This window comes from Thunnus albacares, chromosome 19, assembly GCF_914725855.1.
Source record: "Thunnus albacares chromosome 19, fThuAlb1.1, whole genome shotgun sequence".
NCBI lineage: Eukaryota > Metazoa > Chordata > Actinopteri > Scombriformes > Scombridae > Thunnus > Thunnus albacares.
This window is the reverse complement of record NC_058124.1, coordinates 12759259-12785177: the sequence shown is the minus strand read 5'-3', so window position 1 is coordinate 12785177 and position 25919 is coordinate 12759259. Positions and strand designations below refer to the sequence as shown.

The 25919-nt window shown below is 40.8% G+C and overlaps 1 protein-coding gene across 2 annotated transcripts; it reads left to right on the top strand.

The window, feature by feature from the left end:
* Positions 1-6609: 6609 nt before the first annotated feature.
* Positions 6610-24265, top strand: poc1bl (POC1 centriolar protein homolog B (Chlamydomonas), like). Of its 2 annotated transcripts, none has more exons than XM_044336255.1 (12): positions 6610-6740; positions 7656-7801; positions 10659-11110; positions 13492-13661; positions 15517-15706; positions 15860-16045; positions 16597-16714; positions 18229-18405; positions 19785-19916; positions 20812-20922; positions 22211-22363; positions 22504-24265. In XM_044336255.1, exons 3-12 carry the CDS (start codon positions 10725-10727, stop codon positions 22633-22635), a joined length of 1755 nt encoding a protein of 584 aa, XP_044192190.1. In that variant the 5' UTR covers positions 6610-6740; positions 7656-7801; positions 10659-10724; the 3' UTR covers positions 22636-24265. The 2 variants fall into 2 exon arrangements, with proteins under 2 accessions (XP_044192190.1, XP_044192191.1); XM_044336256.1 differs by lacking the exon at positions 6610-6740 and adding an exon at positions 7303-7495.
* The last annotated feature ends 1654 nt before the right edge of the window (positions 24266-25919 follow it).

Sequence of the window (25919 nt, the reverse complement as noted above, 5' to 3'; positions counted from 1 at the left end):
TACTTGTGTAAGCATTTAGCTCAAAGCACCACTGTGACTAAGCATAGCCTCATACAGCCTCTAGCATGGCTATAAACGCTTTTCTCAAAGGAAAAGATTCATCCCACAGAATGTCCAACCTTACAAAAAGAAGCAGTTTGAACTCATCCCTTATGGGGACAAAGCATATACATATCTTAAGAATAAGTACACAAAGTTGTAAATTGTAAATCGGCAAAGATATTTTCAGGAATCTAAGCCTGATATGAAGCTGCAGTGTGATGGCTGTTACAACCAGAGTGGAAAGGAAGATTTTAAAAATCCTCAGTCATGCGCCGGCAGTTGCCAGTCGCTCATTTGGGAGCAGGACTTTGGTGCCGCAGCCGCTGATGATATACATTATTTGCTGGAGGGGTGAGGATGTTTTTATGAGGCTAGCGGCCATGAAAGCAGCACTGTGCGAACGGCTATGAACAATCGTGTTGTCCCAGGGCTATTGATTAATGTGAAGGGTGGCTGAGGAACAATTCCAGCAGTGTTATCAGGAGCAAACAGAGGGAGACAAGGGCCCCAGAGCTCAGCAGGGGCCCCATCAGTAGGTCCCCATGTCGTCTGGCTTTGATTCATACAACTGGACTGATAGCCTGATGTGGGTTATAGTTCTGTTTACCTACATGTGTGCCCGCATGTGTGCATCTCTGCACCCGTGTGTCCTTGTGCTCACAGCTGGGATGGAGGGAATTGTGTTTCTGTGTTTACCCCATGATTGAAAATCACTCTTCCACTGCACTTAACTGCTGATTGGTTTGACCTTGCTGACACAATCCCTTTGTTTTACCAACTACCTCAGATAAACAATCTCCATGCATTTCACATCTAAATCTATTATGATGTAAATATTTTGAATTGAAATTAAGTCCATCAAATAAGGGCAGATACGTATTTGCCTGATGTGAGACTTCCTTTGAAGCCTAAGCAATAGCAAATACCATCGTTATTTAAAGTCTAGACATGCACTTTTATCTTTGGCAGCTGTGCCATAATTCCCTATGATGATTATCTGTCTTGTTTCTAATTACAAATATTACACCGTTTCCCTACAAATGAGGTTGATTGATGAACAGCTCATTCTTCCAGTCCACCAATCCTTCCGACATTTGCTACCCAAACGATGTCCCAAAAGAAAAAGAGTGAGAGAAAAGAATCTTTATCACAACCCCCCCGGAGAAAACCATCAGCAGCTGTCACACTCATTTAAGAAGGAGCCAATTATAGCAATTTGACAGTTGTGCTCATTTCTCAACAGATCCTGTTTCAAAGGAGCAGACCTGGCGTTCTGCCTGGGACTCAGAACTTTGTTCCTGTTCTGTCTCAGCAGCTTCGTTTGCATGCCACCCTACTCTCCTTCATTTTCTCTCACACCCTTTTCTGTCCCCCCCCCCCCTCCCCCCCCCACACTCTCCCCCTCCATGTGTCTCTTTCTTGCCACCCTATCCATCTGATTCAATTGTGAATCAGAAGTGAAACAAACAAGTTAGATGCTCACTGGATTGAATGTGATGCGTTGCCTTGACGACGGAGGGACAGGCCTGGGGAGTCTGGTGCTGGATGAGAGATTGGAGAAAAATGAGGAGGTGGATGTGTGTGTATTTTTGTGTGTGTGTGTGCGTGTGTGTCTTTTAGACACTCCCATCGGGCCCCCTGGCTGGCGAGGACTGACTGCTGAGTGGGCTGATTGGCACATAGACAATCCCCCCCTCCTGCTCCTCCTCCTCTCCCTCCCTCTCATCTCGTCTCTTTCTCCACCCTCTCTCTGTAATGCTGATGATACTTTCTTCTCCAGGTCTACTTCAAATGCATTAACAAGTGGATGGTGCTTTGTCCTGCAACCTTGGTATGGACATCCAGCATACACACTACAACAAAAAACACAAGCACACACACACACAGCCAGCCTCAGTTAGCAACCATTCTAGAGAAAGAGACACTTGTCCTCCATGATCAGACTCTTCTCTATACACAATTAGCATGCAGGGAGAATGCAGCTCAGCACACTGACCTTAACGACCACAATTCTTATTTTAGAGCAGATAAAGAACAAAGTTGCACAAAAAGCTTTATGTCATGTTTACGCTAAAGTAAACTAAAGTAAAGCTTTTTCCTCACTGCTTTCAGAGGAACCCACACTGAATTAGCAGCATTTGTCAGCAACAAAAGAGATCTGGCAAACAGCTCTTTGATATGTCACGAGACAACTAATAGCACTCCAAAAAGGCCAAACCATCCGCAACAACAATATAGAATAGTGATCACATGCTGAAACTGACCAAAGGGTGCTTGACAGAAACATACAATATTTAAAATGTTTGATGCTAACTTACAAACAGCCAGATATTACAGAGCCCTTAAATTACCAACTATATCATTGTTTAAAATAATAAAAACTTTGAAATAGTAACTATAATTGGATTATGATTTTTATCATGGATTCATGATTCCAAGGCACGGATTATGAGTCTGAGAGCAGTTTATAAACCATGCACACAGATCTCTAAACCAAAATAGATGGTATAGATTTACACATCTTTTCTTTTTCTCAGCTAACCCCAAGGGGGCTCCATAGAATATGACTCAACTTTGTAGCAACTTTTGCAATAGTGACTGGTGCTTTAGTCACTTCAAATTTAAAGTTTTATAAAGTGTTTACATTATTTATATAGTTTCTGTAGCCTACATATGCTTACAAATATGAGCATACTTTATTGCACTTTATGTTGCTGCAACTACCCATTTCTTTTGTCATTCACCTATTATTTATTTTACAGGTCTATATTTTCCTAATCATTTACTTGAAAGAACTGCTCATTTAAATCCCTCCAAAATACTCATTTTGTATTATTTTATTGATGCAAATGTTATATTGAATGTATATGCTGAATTGTGTATTTGCCTGTAGTCAAATTTCACATTTTTGCATGTTAAGTGATCTGTTGTGCACTGACAATAAGACTCTTTGGGTTAAGTAGAAGTATATCATTTAAACACTATGTCTATTTTCCATATAATTAGTACCAAATTACAAAAGTCTTTCCAGCAAACTTTGAAGGAAATTACCAGAAAATGATTAGGAGCATACAGACCCATAAAAGCAACATTTAGTCTTTGGCTCAAAAAATAACAATAATAATAAAATTAGTTTTTATGGCACTTCTCAAACCCAATATTACAAAGTGCTTTACACAAAACAAACAGTACAAACAAATGTGCGGGGATAAAAGATATGGCAGAAAACCATAAAACAGACACAAGATAAAAATGTATCAAATTAGTATAAAAAATAAAAAGATGTCAAACAAAAGAAAAATAAAAATGTTTTGGAGGCCAGTCAATAAAAACTAGTTTTAAGAAGTGATATATAAAAAGATAGTGAACAGGCAGGTTATTCCAGAGCCAGTGGTCTTTAACAGGAAAGGTCCCCTTTAGTCTTAAATGTAATTTTGGGAACACCCAGCAGGCTCTTGTCTATGGGAGAGCAACTCCAGCTTGGCCATGAAGAACTTGAAAAAATAAATGGGTAACCAGTGTGGGATGCTAAGAGTCAAGTGACACAATCTTTTGTCTTGTTTCTGGTTAAAAGTCTAGAAACTGCGTTCTGTTAGATGGAAGCTATCGAGTGATTTCTAGTTGCAGTAGTCTAGCTGCAAGGAAACAAGGGCATTACTGCATCCTTGAAGCTCAAAACAGGACTGGACAAGCTTACTAATGTGATAATCAAAGTTTAGGCCGGAATCAAAAAATGCACCTAAGTTATAAATAATAAGTATGTCCTGCACAAAGAGCCACAAGCAGCTCAGATTGATTTAAATGTACCACACACACACACACACACACATACAGAGCAGCAGTGACAGCAGCAGTCTCTGTCACAGGATCAAGAGGGGAGTGCCGCTTGTCTTATGTACCGCACTGTGGATGCTTGCTCCTTACAAGGTGAAAAGCATCAAATTGACAATGCATCTGACCAGAATGGATTTTTTTTTCTGTTTTGTTGTTGTTTTTTGCAGTTGTGTCCATCATCTATCACGTCCTTTTAGCCATTAAGATAAAATGTACTTTTTTGTTGATTGTTTGTCCAAAGCCTTTTTTTTTTCTTTCACTGTGTTTCATGTATAAACTCCAAAACTACTACTTCCAAAAGCGATTGCAGACTTGCCAACCCCTCTGAGGGATGAAATATAAAATATTAACCAGTACTGTGGGCATTATGATGCATCGCTGACAGATATGATCACCCATCCACTTAGGCGCACATAGTTCAATGAGTGAGATCCGACTGGTCTATCTTATAATAGGCCATTAACTCATGTTGTGACCAAGGTTATAAAAGAGAGGCCTAACCTTCACTATGAGAACCGCTAATTGATAACCATATTCAATTCTTATGGCTGAAGGTCATTGTGTCTTCTGCTCTATGGGGAGCTAATAAGCTAAGGGAGAGTGTGGGCAAGAATCCATCTCCATTAAATTAAAGAAGTCTGGTCCTGCAAGGTGACCTCCATTCACTATGATTTATTGCATGAACAGAGTAAATGAACATCAAGCAGAAAGGACACCCAGCTAATGAAATCGTTGGCCCATCAGTTAGTCAGTTCAAAAGTGAATTGAGCTGTAATTGAATATAGTTATAGAGAACTAAAAGGCCCAGACATACATTCCTTACATCACTGTTCTGTAGGTCTATCAGCTATTAAACAAACCCCAGCATGCATATCACCTCTGTGCTTCTAATTTTAGAGGTTAAATGACTTGTTCAAATGAATTGACTTTTGTTAGCGGAAAACAAATGCCAAAAAAAGAAAGTTCATCGGTCTTAAAAAAGGGTAGATTTGTAACTTATATTTAGTATGTTATTTGTTATATTACATTGTAGGAGAGTAGAGAGGGAGACAGAGTAGTGGTGACTCAGGACAGAGAGCAGGAACTCAATGTTGGTCAGTTTGGGCCTAAACAGGCTCCAGAGGGATTTAACCACCAAGCTATTTGAGGGCACTGCCATCTTCTTATTTGTTCACTCCAGCAACCAATTTGGATTAGGTTGTTATTTCCATTTTAAAGCGGTGAGGCAGGGTGAGGTGTAATTGGACGGGATGTGCTCCATGCGTTCACTAGGTGGTGCTGTTTACTTGAACTGTTGTCATCTGATTTCACCGCCTATATGGCACAGGGTCAAACACTGACTGCTGCTGTTCTTCAAATCTGCTTGACTCATGTTCTTCAAATCCATCAAACGAGAGAGATCGCAATCACAAGCTCTGCAGCTGCTGAGCCGAGTCCAAATGCAGATTATCATAAGGGGCAGTGACTGTCTTAGTCGGTATCTTACCAACAAATCAAGAGCTTCTACAGACCTGTTTATAAGGGACAAAAACATTGAAATTGCTCTGGATTTCAGTAAAACCTCTTAAGAAGTAGGATGAGGTTTGTTTAATTTTACAAAACTTAGTGTGACAGAAACGACAAGCATCTCTTGACAAATGATCCAGCTGGGTTAAGCTTTAGTCTTAACAAAAATCCATATGTAGATTAGTAGAAAATCAGTTGCTTTTAATGGCACAAGCAAATCTGCTGTTCTCTCACAGTGGAATAAGTACTTAATTCAAAATTGATTAAAAGGGTTTGGCCACTGATTTAGAGCATGTTGAATCTGTAAACTAATTAAAAGTTTGAATAGGGGAAAGGTTGAAGACCTGTACAAGAGCCCTCCTTGTATCCGTGAAAGCCCCAGATCCTTATCACAGAAATGGGACCCTTTTCAGTTCCGGATGGGGGCACATCAGCCTCACAGAGTGAGGTGTCAATTGGTATCAACTGGGGGGAAGAAAAAGGAGGAGGAAAGAGAGGGAAGAATAAAAGACATTGGCAAGTTACCAAGTGGTGCAGGTGTCTGCCTGACAACAGGCTGCACTAGCGCATTGCACACTCTAGGCAAGTGTGGTCCGGCCTGAGCAGGACCTAGAGACTATGGAACACAAACCAAGCCTATAACGGCAAATACACAGAAGGAAGGGCTGTTTGTGTGGCTGTGTGTGTGTGGCTGTGTGTGTGTGTATGTGGCACATTGTTTATTCATGTGGTGGACGAATAGATCCTTTCAGCATTCTTGCACACATGAAAACAGGATTCAAGACACTTTGTGACTTTAAATTTTGTAAATTCAATCCCAAGCAGCTACATGATTAGTCTTCATTCGTGTAACACCAATTCTAAATATCCTTATTAAAAAATAAGCCAGTAGTCTTGGTACATTAAAAGGGAAACACATTTTCTTATAGATGATAGATAGATAGATAGATGACCATACACGGTGTTGTGTAAAATGTCTTTTTGTTTAGCCTTTGATCTTGATTAGAGTGATCCACGCTCTGTGAAAATAAATCACAAGTCTTTCTTATTGTGCCTCCTGTATTGACTGTCTTGTAGTTTGTGTTGTATTTGTTGCAATATCAGCATGTATAAATAAACACATTTTGTTAACAGTCCATTTATCTTGGGTGTTATATTGTACACGTGTATTAGTTTTTTTTTACGTTAACTTTGTTGACAGTGAGTGTACGAAACAGTGACACCTTTCAGGTTATAGACTAAAGGTCATTCAGCTCATAAATATCATACAGCGGTATTCTTAATAGCTGGAGATGAGGCAGTATTCACAGACAGCTCTGCTCAGAAAAGGATGAACTTCAACGCACAGTGACAGCAAGGTGGGATCTTTTGAAGGCACGCACACATAGTGGCTGCTTTTTAAACAACAGTTTTTACATTCAACGTGACGAAGGCACGTCAGATAATCGTCATGTCAATCGTCATCAAAACTTAATTTCTCGCAACTTTTGTTCACTTCAAAGTTGTCAAAAACTCACGCCTGGAAGTTTTCTGATTCTGCTACACATGTAGATAAACTTTATCTTCGCCACTCGATACAGAGTAGTGGACACTGACTGAATAAATCGTTTTAAATCGCTGGTGTTGCAGTTATAGCTAAGGGAAAATCGCCACACAGACATTTGACAGCTAACAGGCTAGCTTAAAGTGCTGCGTCAAGCTCACTAGAGACAATGCTACCAACGCTGGCAGGCAGTTTTTCTTTCCTAGGATGGCGAAGTCACGACCCGCCCTACTCTGCCTCTGATTGGCTAGTACACGTTACCTTCGTTTGTTGGGTTGGTTAGAGTGAGGGTTTGAATATCAGGGTGAGCCAATCAGAGGCAGAGTAGGGCGGGCCACGACTTCGCCATCCTAGGCGAAAAAAAAACCCACAGCGGAAGTAAGGTACAATGACCTCTTTTGTGGGACGAGGAAATAATAAAAGGAAGTAACACGCTAATGAAAGCAGTACACTGAATACCAAGTAAAGGGCATTTCATTAGTGGCATTAATCCTTATTTGTATTTCACGACGAGTCAGGACAGCGATAATTTTCGAACGGAAGGACCTGAAGAATGCGAAAAAGCTAAATGTATGTATTTATTTACTTTATGTTGTTTTTAAGTATTGAATCTGTGTTACTGTGTACTTTCTACTGTCACTCAAACGTTACGTGTCCCCAATTAAAAGTCTTTTGTTGCGAAAGGACTTACCGGAACCTGTGCAGTTTCTATGGCTACCTTAACTTTCAGGTCAGAAGCCCAGCGTGGAGGAGAGGATGTGGGTATGCTGACATCTGCAAGCCAGAGGTTTCACTGGAAGGCGACTGCAGTCAGGCTGACAAACCACGGCCTTAGCAGCCTCGAAGAAACTCCGAGACATGTAACTTGTAGTCAAGGTAAATCATTTCACGCAAACAAGCTAACTTTGTATTTTCTTTTTTGATTGAACTTTGCCTTTGTAGCTGTCATGTACGTTATGTTCAAAGTATAGTTTAACTGTTAGCATTTTAAAGCAGCGCTTATCTGGTTTAAAACTTAATTTACATTCCTGACTTCCTTGTGTGTTTATCAGTAAAGTCACACAGTTGTCGGCGCGGTGACTTAATGGTTTGGTAACGGACATAATGCTGTTTTTAAGGATGAACAAGATGTCATTATCAAGCTATCAACAGTCGTTTGTCATAGATGCCTTTGGAAAGTTGAGATTTGTCATTATTCCTCTGAGTCACTGCTGCTCTGCTTTGCATACTTATCACTGAGAGCTCAGCACTTAACTGTCAGCCTCTCCCTGACTGTAAGCCAAATTAAGATCCTAACATTTATTTAGTTTGAAAGATGATGAGACCTGTTGCTTAACTGCGTGTTTTGACTACAGCTTGCTACCACTCTTCAATCTCGCCTTTTCCTTTTAACACCTACGAATTCTCAAAACAAAGCAAAAAGATAATGTCTTAAAGATAAAAGTATGATCGATAGATAGGGCCTGATGTCATGGAACTGCTATTTCATTCAGTATAAATATGGACACTGAGGTTTACTTTGGCTTTCAGGAGGAGCATTTCTGTCATCCTATCCGCTCAAGTGAAGCGAGAAAAAAAGAAGCAGCATTTTGTCAAAGCTCTCTGTTTTATAGCACAGTTCAGGTCTGTTTGGTGTATTTGGATGAGTATCAAAGACCTTATGATGAAAAAGTCTCTATCCAACTTTTCAAGCCTGTCATCACTCATCACAACCAGGCTCCTTAGAAACACTCTCTGTCAGAAGTATATACACCAAATGTAATCAGCAGTGAGCTGTTTGTATTGTTGAGAGGAGTTGGCGATCCTGTCTTACGGGTCCTTTAGAAACTATAAAAGACCAACTGATTAATGGGGAGAGTTGCTTTGCTTTATCGGCTGTTGTTTTTGTAACCTGTTCCACTGGTGCTTATTGGATATAACACACGTTGCAGCTTTTTGTCTTTCTCTGCTGACTGACTGGTGAGGAAATGAGCCATGATGTATTGTAAGCAGCACAGACTGTTCATTCCATACTAACTGTGCAACGATTTCTCTTTTTAAAGTCTTGTTAGCGTGAAGCGTTTGACACATGCACCACAGATTTGCAGCTTGGGGGAGAAAATGCAAATCTTATCCCTCCACTGCTTTTTTTTTTTTTGTTTCACTCGCACTTAGCCAAAAAGTGGGGCAGGATTTAAGCTGCATCTTAAGCCCTCTGTACCGTCCTGCTCATTCCAAACAGCTCCCGAGTAAGGCTATCAGATTCAGAGAGAGTGGAAGGTGTGATGGAAAGCCAATAAAAGGGGGTTTTGTCTGCAGGCGTCTCCATTTTGTAACCTCAGGACGCCCGAGTGCTCTGGCCAGGGCCCAGACTGGAGTGAAAGGGGCTGTGCTGCTGCCTTGAAGAACTCCAGTGGAAATTGGGTTTCCTGTGACTCAACGAAACGTTGCAAGATATCCTAAATCTATATTCTCTTACAACACTTTTCACTTTTATTTCTTAGTATTCTCACAAAGCCAAACGTTTGAAACATTTAACAATTTCTGGTAGAATTAGGAAAAGGCAAATGTTAAGGCGTGGGAAAGGAGTACCGGTGCATATTTATCTGTGCATATACATCAGTATTAATGCTAAGCCTGTCTGTCACTGTCTGGCACTATTGTAAATGGCACCCTGCTCTAATATTAATGCAACACAATTATGTGGTTACATTCATTTCTGTGTCAACATAGCTAGGTGGTCTGTTTTTACCGCAAGCCTCTTTCAAATCCTGGCATGCTGAGCCAATCTGTCTGACATAAATGTCTAAATTGCTGTCTTCCTCGTATCTACAAACCCAGACTAATCCTTTAAAACAGCAAAAAGGATATTCTTGTGCAAATATTCCACCCAACGTTTTGGGCAACAACTATTTGTGGCTCAGGGGAAATCCTACAATGAAGAACGTTTCAGAAGGGCTAATTTTTACTCTATATCTAAACACAAGGCTCACCTAGAACTGACAGTCTGAGTACTGTCACTCTGATTTTTAAGTGTGTTTAACCTTTGATGTAAAAGTAATGCGAAAGCCTAAGAGCTGGGCTTGCTTTACACTGTGCCATTAAAGGTTTGGAACATTGCAAAACATCTGTGCAAAAGATCACATCCAATGTTTTTTTTCTGAAGGACTTGATGCTTCACACGTGAAAAAGCGTGAACCGGCTGATTGGAAACTTCACACGACATTACTGTAAAAGCTGTAAACTTGTTCAGAAACACAGCAGCAACACGGCAGAAATCCTCGTTATTCCAGATTTATTGTGAATGCAGTGGGAATAAAACGGTGCAGTTGTGCTGAAGGTTCATCATGTTAACAGATCTCTCACTGCAGTGCAACGCAGGCTGAGTTTTCTCAGCGCATTACTGAACTGAAAGCCATAATTTAGCCTCATCTATCTTTGCAATTTGTATTTAATGAGCATCTTAATGCAGCCCTGAGCATGCAATTTATATTTATGATGTCAGTGTTGATTACTGCTGGTCTGGTCTATTTGAGCCTCAGTGCACTTGTGAATTTAGAAGCAAGCACTATGTTTCTTGGGTGTTAAGGTGAATAACTTCAGTTAATTATGAACGGGATTGGTACTTGATTAAACCTCATCCTAATGGGGAGAGCTTTGATTAATCTTGCACTCCCCTCTCTGTTGTATGCATCTAACATGTGATATGTCTTAATGATCATGTACTCAGTGTCTCTTTGTTTCTGTGTTCCAGAGGCTTGTGTCCTGTAGGGCACCCTGACACTCAGCCAGTCACGGTGCCTCCGCGGGGCTTGCCGTCATGAGGGGGCGCTGCTCGCGAAAACTGGGTGTGCTGGCCAAGGCTGTTTTCCTTCTCTGGCTACTGTGGCTGGGATATCTTCTGTTAGCACGCTCCTCTTTCCCTTCCTCTTCCTCCGAAGAGGAGGAAGATGACGAACATGGTCCTATGGTGCGACAGCTCTCCATGGAAGAGAGCGGGGCTTACGGGCAGCTGTCTAGGCCCCTCTACATTAAGCCATCACCAGACAACAATGCGCTAGGCGAGTGGGGTCGGGCCACACACCTCAACCTCAGCCCTGAAGAAAAGAAACAGGAGCAGGAAAGCGTGGAGCGCTACGCCATCAACATCTATGTCAGCGACAAGATTTCCCTCCACCGGCACATTCAGGACCACAGGATGAATGAGTGAGTGGAGCAAAAAGGCAACATGAACAGAAATGACCCATTAATCACTTACTGGCTAATGTGCCTTGGACAGCCTTAGTTAACTTAATGTTTTTCAGCAAATCACAAAGTTTTTTTGATTGCTTGCTATTTTCTTTGAGGTTTCTAGCCAAAACATACACACATCTCTGGCCTTGAACACTGCATGGAGCTGATAACTATTATACAACTGTATAAGGGATAAATTACTCAATAGAGATTAAATTGAGCTCTTTACTGGAATCAGTTTTCCAGTGACAGTTAAGAGACAAGGATGAAGGCTCTCCTAATGCATTGCAGGGCTTATTGAGGCTGGTGTAAGCAGCTCTCTGCCTCAATGGCTTTATTCCACCCAGAGCTGTTGTCCACAGCTATTCTCAGCTGAGCCTCTGTGATGTTGGCAGTCCAACACAGAGTATGACGATGTCTTTTATTAGTAGTTCCTCCTCCCGTCTTTGCCTTATCCTTTACTGGCTCTCTTCCTAATGAAACCCAGATGTGCTATCCATCACTGTGGTGGGAACAATAATTTGATTGTGTTTCTGTTGTCTGTGCCCCAGAGTACATCAGCGAAGAACAGATTTGCTTTAGTGGTGGATTCATGATTCAATTTAAGTATACATTTTTGAAATTACTGGCATTAAACATGTCACGCTAAACTATTTATGTAATTTGACTTTAAACTACAGACACGGAAAAATGAATCTCAGAGGTTGCCAAGGTGAAAATGGAATAAACCATTTTACTGGCGAGACGACTGAATATCCAAAGATTGACTGATAAAATGCTTTGATCTTCTTGCTGGGCTGGGGAAACTGCCTGGAAGGTTGAAAGTCAAACCCTGTGCTCATTTAAAGATAACGTTTCAAAAAAGAGATATCGTTATCAGGCCCCAGCATGCTGGTATGCTGTGGCAACATTTTGGGAGATTTTAAAACAGAATCACGGCCCCACACAGGCTGTCACTTTGCAACAGTGCATGATGGGTGTTTGAGCTGCTAGAGTAACATTTTTGACAGGTGCACAATTTCTTTTTTCTTGCCTGCTAACGTTTTGTGTTTTGGTGACTGGTTTAGCTGGTAGAGACACAGCCAGGAGTGTGTTAGCAGGGAGCGAGTGGTGTGCAGCTTTGGTGTCAAGGAACTCTGGAATTTGTGCTTAGGTCGTCTGCTTGTGCGTACCATGACAGAAGTGTATAACACAAAACACAGTGGTACTCTGTGCTATTTTTGCATGAACAGATCCTATTCTTAAGCTTCCAGACTTGTTTCACGCTTGATATGTTGGCCAGTTTGACTTTGATAGTTTGAGTAATAACATTTTTTTATAACTACCCACATGTAGCTGTGTGATTGACGGTCATCCAACAAAGAAATCAGTCAGTCAATGAGTCATAACGGACTGTTATGTGTGACTGCATCCTTCACAGATATCGGTGAATGCTTCGTGAGTGCCCCTTCCCAGTGTCAAACTGTCCCAGGTGTGCTACTGTTTGTGTTTGGCTTTATGCACTGTAAGCAAATGTGTTACGTCCTCCCAGGATAATTTATTTTAACATAGTTGCTTGTTGCTGTTTTGCACCTACTCCCATAATTGCAGAAGTTAGCTCTTGGGAGCCAATTTTGTGGCAGTTTTGACTGCTCTCTTCACCATGAAATTTGCAGCACTGTAAACATCCTGCAACAGTGTGAATTGCTCTAGAAGGAAGGGAAGGAAAACAGCTGATTTGATTGCTCGTGACTGATGCAAGAGCACACCGCGCTCCTCCCATCCCAACTCGAACAGTGTCATAGTTGCGGGAAGGGCCTCTGTTTCAAAACTACCAGAAGTCTTTCAACCTTTTCCAGAGAAGTGATTACACCCTCTCAGTTTAGTATGTCACTGATTCACAAAACTAGAGGTCCCTGAAAAAAAATTGGCACCCTCCTTTGCTCTCACGTTTTGTTCATTCTCCAAGAACTTGATCACTTTCATTGTTATCTTGTTTTTCTCTCCTCGTCCTCTCTCTCTCTCTCTCTCTCTCTCTAGTCTGCTCTCTTCATTTCCATTTGCTCACGTTTCTGTGGTCTCTCTCCGAGCACTGCTGTGGTATGTTGCTCATTGGTGTGATACCCTCCCCGCCCCCATCCATATTGCTTCTGCTCTTTAGTCTTTAAGGTTTTAATGACTGCCATCTGGATTAAGACCAGACACCTCCTCCTCCTACCACACTAGTTCCTGAACCTGCTCTGGGCATATGCAGGAATATTTCTTGCTTATATGAATTCATGCACTTATATGTTCTGTACATGTGTATTATTACTCATGTCAGCTCCGTCTCTCTCCTCACGCCAACCTCACCCACACCCATGAACATACCTCAGATGCCGAAGTAAGAAGTTTGAGTACCGGCGCCTGCCCACCACCTCTGTGATCATAGCCTTCTACAATGAGGCCTGGTCCACCCTGCTGAGGACCATTCACAGTGTCCTGGAGACCACTCCTGCCATCCTGTTGAAAGAGATCATCCTAATCGATGACTACAGTGACCGAGGTCTGACACTCTACACTAAGAAATAAACCAATTTGTCATTTTGTCTCTGTAAAAATGAAACTGACAAAAGAAGTTTTTCAGACTTAGAACAAAGAGGACTGACTGTCTTGGCCCAGTTTAGTATAGCACACAAACCAAACCTCAGTCGTTCTTTGATTTTGTCACACTGACAGCACACTGTACAAGAGGACAAGTGAGGCAGGACAGGGCTATATATAGAATTAAGATGCTATCTACAGAGTGGTGACTAGATAATGCCTCTGGATATATTCCGAAAGCAATTAGAAAAATGGGTTTGGAAACAAGACAGGACACATTCCTGTAATGATTGAATAGGGGTCAGAGTTACTTCTAAACATATTGGACGTTGCTTGTTTTTCATTAGGTAAAATTGCTACAGCCATTATCTTAGATTAGCAAATTCTTGAAAAAGTTATGTCAAATTTTTTTGTCTCATTTCCTGTCAGTCTCTGCTTTAGCCTTTGCTTGTCTCACCCTGTGTGTATGTGAGGTTTTGCTTTGATAGCAGCCTCCAATTTCCAGGCCATTTTATATTTAATTAAAAGACAAGAAGTTCTGGATATCATTCATGAGTCCTAAATACAGCTGCACACTGTGAACTTGAGCACAGTTCATTCTTAACATGGGAACGGCATGGGTGACAAAATATTCTCAACTCAAAGGTCCACTTACTAGCGCCTTCTGCGCTTTCAACCACATCTTACAGTCTTCATCAGTGAATGGAATTTGGACTGATTTATGCAGACCTATGCTAACTCTGAGAATGATACTATAGTCTCAGAAACTGGATATAGTGGTAGCTTAAAGTCTGTCTGTCTTAATGGCATTAGTATTCGTTCCCAGCTAGTCTGTCTTTGTGTATCGGAGACATTACACCATAAAGATGACTTCAATGTGCACTGAGATGCCATGACATAATTTCCTCTCCTCTGACCACCGTGACCAAATGGAATGCTAGACATGCCACTCCCCAACCAGAACGGTTACTGCAGACAGACAGCGACTGTAGAGTAGAGAGGCTTTCTCTCATGTTTGAAAGCTGGTTGAACAGGGCCTAGCATACCAAGCATTTTACTGACTCAATTATCCTTAGTGCATAAAAGATGTGTGCATGACACACATGTGATACTGGACTTCCTGTAACTGTGACAAGTATTTTTAAGTAGTGAAAATGTTTATATTAATAGTAATCCAACTCACATGATAAATCTGTAACAGAATAAGGGTTAGGGTCAGTATTACAGACAAGTATCACTCAACTCTGTTGTTTTTGAGCCCCTTTTAGCTATTGTTTTGGTTTTGCAGCCCACCAAGTCTAACCCACACACATCAAGCCTTGGAAGGCATCTGTTTCAAGCAAAAAAGCTCTGATAAACTCACTGTACGCAACCAGCACAAAATGCCATACAAATAAAGTCTTGGACAAGCTGCTGAACAAATTTGGGCAACTAGCAAGCTAAAGAGAGATATTTTTGTCAGGTGTTGGTGGAGTCCAAACGGAGAAAAGCAAAATTGAATATTGGACTTACATTCATCAGGTGGCCAAATTCACAACTCAACAAATGAATGCTAATGTTGCTCAGTGTCTGCTGGATTTGAAAGTAGGGAATTGTTAGCTTAACTAACACATCAGCCATAAAAACTTTCTAAGCCACTGATTTGGTAGTAGCTGTTTAACTCAGCTTGTTTTGGTGTATTTCTGACATCTTGTGGCCAAGAATTGATTAATGCAGCTTTAAAGAAAAGCAGTTACATGGAGGGGCAGATAATTACATAACTTTAATGTTACACATGATGGTCATGTTTGTGTTTTCATGTGTGTTCTGAATTATAGGTTACCTGAAATCCCAACTAGCTGACTACATCAGTAATCTGGATCGTGTTCGGCTCATCCGCACCAACAAAAGAGAGGGGCTTGTCCGGGCACGTCTTATTGGTGCCACTTATGCTACGGGTGACGTACTGACATTCCTTGATTGCCACTGTGAGTGCGTCCCTGGGTGGATTGAACCTCTGCTGGAAAGGTGGGTTGGCGAAACTAGATGAGTAAAACTTTTTTGAAAAAATAAAAAAAAATGAGTCTTGTAATATGAATACATATCATCATTGAAGAGCAAGTACTGTTTTCATATTTTTTGTATTTTCTCCCCTCTCCCTGCTCTCTGCTGTGGGTTTAGGATTGGTGAGAATGCCAGCACCATCGTGTGTCCTGTTATTGACACCATCGACTGGAACACTTTTGAGTTTTACATGCAAACAGATGAGCCGATGATAGGAGGTTTTGACTGGAGACTCACCTTCCAGTGGCACTCGGTCCCCGAAGTGGAACGCAAGAGGCGCAAGTCACGCATTGACCCCATCAGGTGACAGTATGATACTTCACAAGGTCTATTCACATGGGAGATCAGTTTACCAGATTGGCACGTACCAATGAAGCGCTCTGTTAATTTGTCATTCTACTTACTGTATTACTTACTTACTTACAGTACAACCTAAGAATGCTTGACTGATCTTTTAAACATCATCCATTGATCAGTCTTCCCCTTTGTTTTGTCATACCCGTATTGCTTGTGGAAACAATAGAAAATCAAAGAAACATTTCCTGCTTCTTCAAACTGAAGCTACTACTTTTAAACTACACATTAAATCTTGTATGGAGGAAAAGCATCAATACACTGTCAAAAGGTTCAGCAGTTGGTTGCGGTCTGTTATACTTTCGACCAAACGACTATGTTGCACAATTTTGCATTGTGAGGAACTGTATTGTACAGGGTGTCAGCAGCATACACCAACCACTAGACGGCAGCTCAAGCACGATTATTAGCTATGGTATAGTATAGTTATAGTAAAATATGTAATTCCTTTTACCTTAATAAAATGATCATAATAAAATATTTTCTCTTTTTTTCCTCAGGTCTCCTACCATGGCAGGTGGATTATTTGCCGTGAGCAAGGCATACTTTGAGTACCTGGGTACATATGATATGGGTATGGAGGTGTGGGGCGGAGAAAACCTGGAGCTCTCCTTCAGAGTGAGTTCAGTTCTCCTTCAATTAGGAACAAACAGTGCAGAGACACTGCTTTACCACTGCAGTATCACTTAGCCATATGAGACCAGAGTTATGAAATTGTCACTTGTCAAACTTAATGAACTTAATGAATTGAGGTTTATTCTATTAGCAAAGGGAATCTTTTTTTTTATATTAGCGTATGCTTCACATCCTTTGATTCATCCATCTAACAGCTACCAGTCAGTGGGTAGTTAGTGTGTGAGAGAGACATGTCATGTCATTGTCAGACCACAGTCAACCATGGCATCTGAAGCCCTGATATTGGCTGATACCTTGTTGTGACATTGGTGTCACTTTTCACTTGTTTGCGTCAGTCAAATTGGCACAGATTTTAGGCTACGTGTGAGTTTGTAGCAGGAGCATACAAGGGGGGAAGGCAAAGTAAATTGTTTGTGTGTCTATGATTTATAGTGTGTATGTGAATGCAGTGTGAAGATGAATAGGCTGCTCCTTTGAGTGATATGTTATGCATGGGGAAATAAAAATGCCTCTCACTGGGACTTTTTGCCATGCATAATTTATGTTTAGTGAATTGACTTTCAACTATGTTTTTGGAGTACTAAAAAAAATACAGTGCGGCGTGAAATGCCTTGCGGATTAAGATGGAAGCGACTATCATGTAATGGCTATTTGGCTATGAATATACAATATGATTTTGCCCTATGTAATTGGAACATAGCTCAGCCACGTATTAAGAAATACCTCAGTGCCAACTTTTCATTCTTTAGGGGTGTTGTGTTTTTGTTTTTCCATGGTGAAAGATAAAGCAATTATACAATGCAAATTGATACCATATATCAAAGCTGCATTCAAATGCAGTCTTATGACACACAGGAAGCAGGGATTGAATTTTCATAAAGCGAATGAAGGTGAAGAGCACACAGCTTTCTTTGTCACTCAGAGGGAATCTCTAGCATAGCATCAGTTGCCACAAATATTAGCATTTTATCTGAATGAAGGTTAGCGTTGTGAACAGTTCCATCTGGCAGACTTACAGTATTTCAAAAAACTCTTGATGCAAAGAATTTTAGTTCATTTTGAACTTGTCAGTTTAAAAAGTGCTATTTGAAACTTGCAAATCAGGTCAGTTGTACTTGAAAGACAGATAAAGTCATAAACACCAGTGTTAACCTCAAGTATCTAAGTTCAGTTGTAATATATCAGTTCAATATGTTGTTTACAACTGACACTATACCAGGTTAATGATAAACATGTGCTTGTAACTTCTGATTGTCTGTCATAATGTGTATACATGATCGTAACAGGCCACATGGAGAGACAAAGAACATGTAAACGCTGCTATCAAGAGCAATTCATGCCTGGATTCCATTATGTAATCATTATTCAACATTTATGATTATACAGTCTTGTAGAGGGCGCATAAATATTAACATAGATGTATACAAGCAGTAGGTGCACTTGCCCAGAGCATTATGTATCCACAAAAATATAGAATTTACTTTTGATCTCCTCAGGTGTGGCAGTGTGGGGGCAGTCTAGAGATTCACCCCTGCTCTCATGTGGGCCATGTGTTCCCTAAGAAGGCCCCATACGCACGGCCCAACTTTCTCCAAAATACTGTACGAGCTGCAGAGGTTTGGATGGACTCTTATAAACAACACTTCTACAACAGGAACCCCCCAGCCAAAAAGGTAAGCCAGTCATAAATCTGAGGAAACAAGTTTTTAAACAGTAAAGTCTAGCTGGACTTGCTGCTGCTGTGTTGCTGCATGAATACTCCCCGAGTCATATTTGGACAAATACATTCTCTATGTTAATAAGTTACGTGCTAATCAGTAATCCAACTGGTGCTAAACTGAAGCCCTGTAGTGATGCCATGTTACACCATGTTAATATGGTACAGAGATTGGCTTATCTTTGATGTTAGATTTCCTATGATATGATTCAAATGTCGAGGTGTCAACTGATGAAACATCTCTCTGACTGGGTCAGGAGTACGTGTGCGAGGGCGTGCGCACGTGTGTATGCGGTCCATGTGCTATGCCTATCAGGTTCTGGGTATTGGGCACCATCAAAAATTCATGTATCTCAGTTTCACCTATCTGAAAAAAATACATTATTAATATCAGGGATCTTTGATCAAACAATAAATTACCTGGTCAAGAGGAGATTGAACACAGCACTGCCCAACCTGATCACAAGATCCAAATACATTACGCTGCTGTCATTATACATGTGAACAGACCTCAGTGCTGTAGACCATAATATTGGTTTGGAGTACATAATGTCTTCATAGGATTTTTATTTTGTTCAGAGAGGTTGACGACCACTTCACTGTGTCTTAAAGATTTATTTTATTCAGGTTGTAAGTTGTTGTTCCTGCCTGTTTTTCACAAGAACAGCCAGCATGAATATTTGATGAATGTTTGTATCCTGGAGTTGTACATTTAATGGCTTAACTGTTGTAAGATAATTCACAAAGGATTAAACTTATCTATTTATTTATTTGTTTGATGTTTGTTTGATGGAGAAACAACATTCCTCCTTCTGTCTCAGCCACATTTTCTTTGTATTCTGATTTTGAAACACTGGCTGGCCCACTAAACTCATGACTGGAAAAGTGAAGTGTGCAAGATCCTGTTGTTACATTCCACCCTCAGGCAGGGCGAAGGTCTTAAGGTGTGTGAAAGTACTTTGAGTTGCTTAAGGTGGAGTTCCCCGCCTTAGCAAACACAGATGTCTGACATATGCATACTAGCTAAGACCAATCAATCACCTGTTAGTTGGTTTCCTGGTCCTTCCTGATTGTCACGTTACACTTGTAGGATTCATCAATCATATGCAGGATATAAATGTTTACTTGTATGGTGTGCCTTCTTTATTTTAGATGCTTCAGATAAACCATAAAATGTGACATTTGCAACATGTGTTGTAGAGTCAAAACTAGGAGATGAAGTGATGAGGAGTATACTTAGTAAACTGTAGCATCCTCTCCTAACAGCTGAATCTAACCACATTGTCACTCGCTACTTAAGAAGGATGATTTATGCATTGTGTGCTTGCCTTACAGGAGACATATGGGGATATCTCAGAGCGGCTGCTGCTGAGGGAGAGGCTGAAATGCAACAGTTTTGACTGGTATCTGAAGAATATCTACCCTGACCTACATGTACCTGAGGACAGGGCAGGCTGGCATGGGGCTGTGAGTGTGTCTGCTATGCATATCTGTATTTAATTATTCATACTGTTTCACTCAAAGGTCAACATCAGTGTTTTATTTACACTCATCACTGATCTTATGCTGATTTGCGACTGCCTAGTTATAGAAGGCAATAAAAGATGGCATTGCAGTTGTGTTTTGCTTCCTCAATTCAGTCTATTACAAGTCTGAAACTGTGTGTGAGGCTGTGTGTATGCAGTTCAAAGTGAGAAGGCTAGACTAGAACAAACAAAGGCTTTTATAGCCTATCGGACTGAGCTATAGACCATTATAATCCAGACACTTGGTGAAGTATTCCATTAAATGCTGCACACAGAATTCTTGGTTGGCTCAGTGATGGGTTTTAAAATGATTACATTTCAACCACCGAGACGCAACCACTGTGTCTTAAGAAAAACAAACATCCCTGAAAGATGTCTCAGGACTTAACATCCAGATATCCACTACCTCGCCATGTTGCCGCATATTTCACATAAAAGGTTGGGAAGTTGAAGTTGTGATGGGGGAATCGGTCAAAAATCTGGAAAGGTATTGGTGTCTAAAATGTGTGCGTACTGGCACATAACCTGAAAATATGGCATTTTCTTAGAGGTAGAAAATTGGCATTTTGATGTGAAAGTTTGACGAGTAAAAACTAAAAATCTATTTCACATTGATTGTTTAATAAGTGTGTGTTGATGTGGAAAATAAGCAAACAGCAGGAATTTGTGTTTGGAAGTGATATTTTGGAGCCTGAATGTAGCAGCCACAGTGGTGCTGCCCTGTATTTGACCTCACAGTCTGCCCTGAATAAAACCAATAAGAGAAACTCCACAGAGGAATCAATAAACCACAGCATTTCATTATTTTTTTATATTAATTGTTCTCTTCCTGCCAGGTGCGTAGCACTGGCATTCATTCAGAGTGCCTGGACTACAACGCTCCAGAGCACAGTCCCACAGGTGCCCACCTTTCTCTTTTTGGCTGCCACGGCCAGGGAGGCAACCAGGTACGTTAAGCATTTCACACCTCGTTTAGTCTGTTTTTCTCCATCTCTCTCTTTCTCTCTCATGCACCTCTTGTCTCTTGTCACAATCTCACAAACTCTCTCTGGCCCAGTGGGAGACGTATTTTCAAATGTCAACGCTCTACGCTAACCCCTAAAACGAGCTGCCACAGTTGATTCACACCAGAAAATTGCCCTCTGCTGGTGCAGCCAGTATGACTTGAATGTAATGAAAGGAAAAACTAGGTTTGGTATTGCATCCACATATATACCTAAAAGTATCTTGCAGTTGAATCACAGGTACTTTTATCCTGAATGCCTGCCAACTCAAGTGATGGATGGTTTTAGCAACCAGCAGATTATCTGTGTGTGAGGATGTATATTTAATGCTGGAGCCAGACAATAGGCAGAGCTCCTTTCTGTGAATCTCCGTCCTGCTTTATATCTCTGATTACCCCACTGATGCGCCGCATCAGGTGTCTCCAGTCACAAAAAGCACCATGTGTTACTGAAAATCAATGTTTCAGTGGCTCCCCCACTGAAACAAAAACCTGAGGGCCCTTCACCGCCTCCCTCCCGCTCCCCCTTCTCTGCCCCACATAAGAACCACGTTCCATTTTAAAAGATACATGAGCCTCGCAGGCAGAATGAATGACACAGCATGGGTAAATAAGTTTGAAGCCAGACACTGGGGCCCCGAGTGAGTCTTTTATTAGAAACGACCATTACGGGCCCCGGTGCACCTGAAAGATGTATGAGATGAAAAGAAAAGGATGGGGAAATATGATGAATGATTACTTGACCTTCTGTTTAACTTGTAGCCCAGGGAGTGTTGCATCTTTTGTCCCGATGGGCCAGGATGCTGAAATGACACCAGGGAGGGGGGGGGGAGTCGGGTTTGTGCACACGTCTGGTTGATTGAGAGGGCCAAGGCCCCATCTTTTACTGATGAGATCCCTTGACACACACGCAGACATGCCATGCAACACTGCTTTATCCAACAGCAGAGTAAGAGGAAAAAACGTGTAATCCTAGTAGAAAAAATAGATGCCAACCTGCTTTATTGTGCTTGTTAAAAAGCTTTCTGAGTAAAGAGCGATTAAGGTAGAAAGAGGAATGCATGGAAACAATTGAAAAGGAGGCAAAGCTGGATTTTAATCTCTCAGTCACTCCTACTTTTCCAGTTAGGTAGCCTCTCAAACTGCTTTCAAAATGAAAACTCATGACAAAGAAACACATATTCATACTGTATATACAGTACATTAAACCATGTGTCTCTCTCCTGTTCCAGTACTTTGAATACACATCTCAGAAGGAGATCCGTTTCAACTCAGTGACAGAGCTGTGCGCTGAAGTGCTTGAGGGGCAGACTTCCATCGGGATGAGGCACTGCCCTCGCGATCAGGACCTCAAGCCGCCTGGTGTCGTGTGGGAGTTCAGAAATGTAAGCTGTCCCCACAATAACACACACATCCACACTTTTTCTCTCTCCCCGTCTCATGCGAGCATACACCTAAGAACCCATTATTCCACAGGACTAAATTTCGCACTCGTTCTCATCCCGTCTCCTTCATCTCCTTTCAGGACGGCACCATCTACCACCCTCACTCAGACATGTGCATCACAGCTTACCGCACAACTGAGGGCCGCACAGACGCCCAGATGAGGCGGTGCAACCCAGGAGACAAAAACCAGCAGTGGAAGTTCGAGTGGTAGAAGGAGGAAATAAGAAAGTAGCAGGAAACCTCAAGTGACCTTCTTTGACCATAGTGCAATTACTACAGTGGATGTCTTTTTCCGCTGCTCCCAATTCTCTCTTCGCTCTCCGAGTCTGCACTCCATTTGGACGGGCACGGCGAGCAAATAAAAGGTGGTGGAAAGTCACTTTAAGCCAATGATTCACCCAATTCAGCGCTTTTATACCCATGTGAATGACTGAGTATGTGCAGATTGCAGTGGAGTGAATGAGAATTGCAAGGCGAGGTTTAATTGGTCTTTTGAAGGAGACCAGCTGAACTTAAAAAAGACTTTTACTTTTGTGTTGCTTTCATCCAAGTGCCTCTGCAACCAAAATGGAGTCCAGCGCACACCTGAAGTGTCATTATCGTCGTGTCTTTTTCTTTATTCATCTAATGCAACAACTTGAAAGCCTTGAAACTGATTTGATTGTCCAGCACATGAAGAAGTGCCTTTTTAAAGAGTTTAAAAGACAAAGAATTTCCTTTGAAAACTAGACACAAAGTCATGCTGCACTACAGAATGTTACCTTAATGTGCAATTAATATTAATTATCACTGATCCTCATACTTGTTTGTTTTAGTGGACAAAAAAAAATAACCAATTAAGGAATGGGCTGCTCAATGAAAATGTGCAAGGAATGTAAGGTCAGCAGCGTTTTGCCCAAAACCAGCTACTCCCCTAACATGCTTCATCATGTGAGAGGAAAACAGAGCGAGACAGAGAGAGCATAGAGGTCAAACTAGACCGCTTCTCAATTTTATCTCTCGTCTTTTGAGCCAGTTTCATGGTAGAATGCTGCCTGAACAAGACTTGAAGAATTCATTAAGCATTTGAACTAAGTGCAATTCGCCCCAGAGGGCTTAGTGAGTTGACAGAAGTGTTGTAATCTATTCTTCCCTGTTGTGTAAAATTAGGAATACCCTCTAGACTCACCTGTCACTGTGCCTTTGAAAGGTCGTCATCCTCAAAAGTGGTTGAATGTGCCGAAAAATAAATCGTGCCAGTGGATGTCAAATGTATTTTAAATGCTAAAAAAAACTCAAACAACACTGGTTTGATGCACTTGATTTTATTTAGTCACAAAAAGCCTTAAAAAGCCTTTTTAATTTAATCCTTCAACTTGGCTGTGCCAGACTTTTTTTTTTAAAGACTCCTGTGTGTAAACTGTACTTGAAATGGCATCAAAAACACTCCTGTTTTGTTTTCTCCACTGAAGACCCCACTGGTGTCTCTACTGGGATTCAAGGAGACGTAGTGTAACTGTTGTGAAAATGTTTGTTGTTTTTGCCGAAGACTGCTTATCACAGAGCAATGTTTGGTCTCTGTGGTCCTTTGAATTTATGAATATGAGATATTCATATTATGTCAATGGAGACAGTTGGTAAACATGTAAGATGACTCCTGTTTTGTGTTGCCTTTGTACATAGTGTTTGGTTTATGGGACCAGAGGGGGGACAGTGCTAATTTAAAGCACCTATAAAACTACTGATGATGCAAAAGGGATGTTGATTATTTGATATGAAGAAGAGGATGACTGGGATGATGTTTGAAGTAAGGTTAAAGCTGTTGGGATGATTGGAAGAATAAAAAACTAACCACAGACGCACATCGTGATCTTCTTTGTACCTTCTCAGCGCTACACACTGTATATCGTAGTTCAACTGTCAGTAATGCCAGTATAGCAAAAATAGACCCCTAATCAATACATGTGCCTTTTTATTGCTTGAAATTAATTAAATAAATCTGTAAATGTATAAAAATTGTGGCATTTGCTGCCACATTCCTGACCCTCATTTGTCCTCATTCAAACATGGATCACAGTTTTCATGGTCATTTGGCGCCACCTGCTGGTGGGAAAGCAAATAACATTCAATACTATTAGTCCACAAACAGGCCACAGGGGTCAAGGTCAAGACATTATTTTAGTTTGATGATGGTGGAAACCACTGAGACCAAACAGTATGAGATTACCTTAAATGTTTTGGCTTGCCTGTATTTTTTCCACATTGTCTTCTGTATGACTATGGATGTAAGTCATGATGCACATCAAATGACAGTTTATTTACTATTCCAGTCGTATGATTTTATATTATGAATTTGAGTTTGTCTGTTCATATATTTTATAATATAAGCATGGCAGTGATAACATTACTAGAAGTGAGGTAGGTGATGATTTTGAAGATATTTTAAAAGATTTTGAATAATTTATTTTTCACAGTTGTGATAATTTAACATAAAATGTCTGAGAGAGAATCGGATTATAATATTTTTAGTTCATTCCAAATGTAACTACATTGTAAATCAAGAATGCATTAATATTTTCAGGACATCTCTGTCACTATCCTTTGATGTAGGGTGAAGGATGCAAACAGTGGACTTATTACTACTTGATGGCTAATAGGGGATCATAGAGGTGTTGTGTTGTATTGTATATTTGGGATGGTATTGTGAATCAAAGCTCTTGAGGCTGCTGCCCTGTCCTGTTTCATACAGTTCATGTTCTCCATCTCCTTCACTTGATTCGCTTGAGAGCTTTTACCTGACTTAAGTATCTTCCGTTAAAGCTTATACTCATTAAAGGAGCTCACACAATAGGAAATTGGTTGAGCCCAGTTGCACCTCATGTCATTCACACCCATTGAAACCTCTTGTCGCTTAATGACTGCTTGTATTGGTTTCATTCCCTTTTGACTGCCATCTTATTAAGTTTCCTTTTCAGGATAGATTTAGTGCTCGGCCAGGTTGCTCTTTAGGTTGTTGCTGTTTTTGCTCCAGAGCAGCTGCGATCCATCAACTTTTCCAATGTGACTGTCACGGTTTTTGGGGTGTGAAACCGTTATCTTCCTTCACAGTCTGACATGTGGCACAACAGATAGGGTCAGCCACTTTCATATTGTGTCAAAGTAGAGTTGATGAAGGATATAGTTCAATTAACACACCTCCATCATGTCATCCGTGATACATTTGAAGCTTTGCCTTGTCAAAACAATTCTTTCTTTCTTTCACTGCCTGTGTTGGTTTAGTTTCACATGGGTTTATTATGAAATGTTTATTTTTTTTTATTAGTGTTTTATGGAGAAAATATAAAATTAGAAATTAAAGTCATGCTTGAATGATAATGATATAGCCTAAATACATCTTCTTTGTTTATGCTACAGACAGCAGGTGGTGTGACAAGGATAATAACTTGTCGAACGGTGACTATGCAGCTCAACACTGTTTCATTTTCCCATTAATACATCTGCGCTATCTGTTGCATG

Bases quoted from the DNA above. Each gene is read 5' to 3' on its own strand.
- poc1bl (XM_044336255.1), top strand. From the start codon at position 10,725: ATGAGGGGGCGCTGCTCGCGAAAACTGGGTGTGCTGGCCAAGGCTGTT. The intron at 18,406-19,784 runs GTAAGCCAGTCA...CTTGCCTTACAG, and splicing joins GGAACCCCCCAGCCAAAAAG to GAGACATATGGGGATATCTC. The intron at 22,364-22,503 runs GTAAGCTGTCCC...ATCTCCTTTCAG, and splicing joins TCGTGTGGGAGTTCAGAAAT to GACGGCACCATCTACCACCC.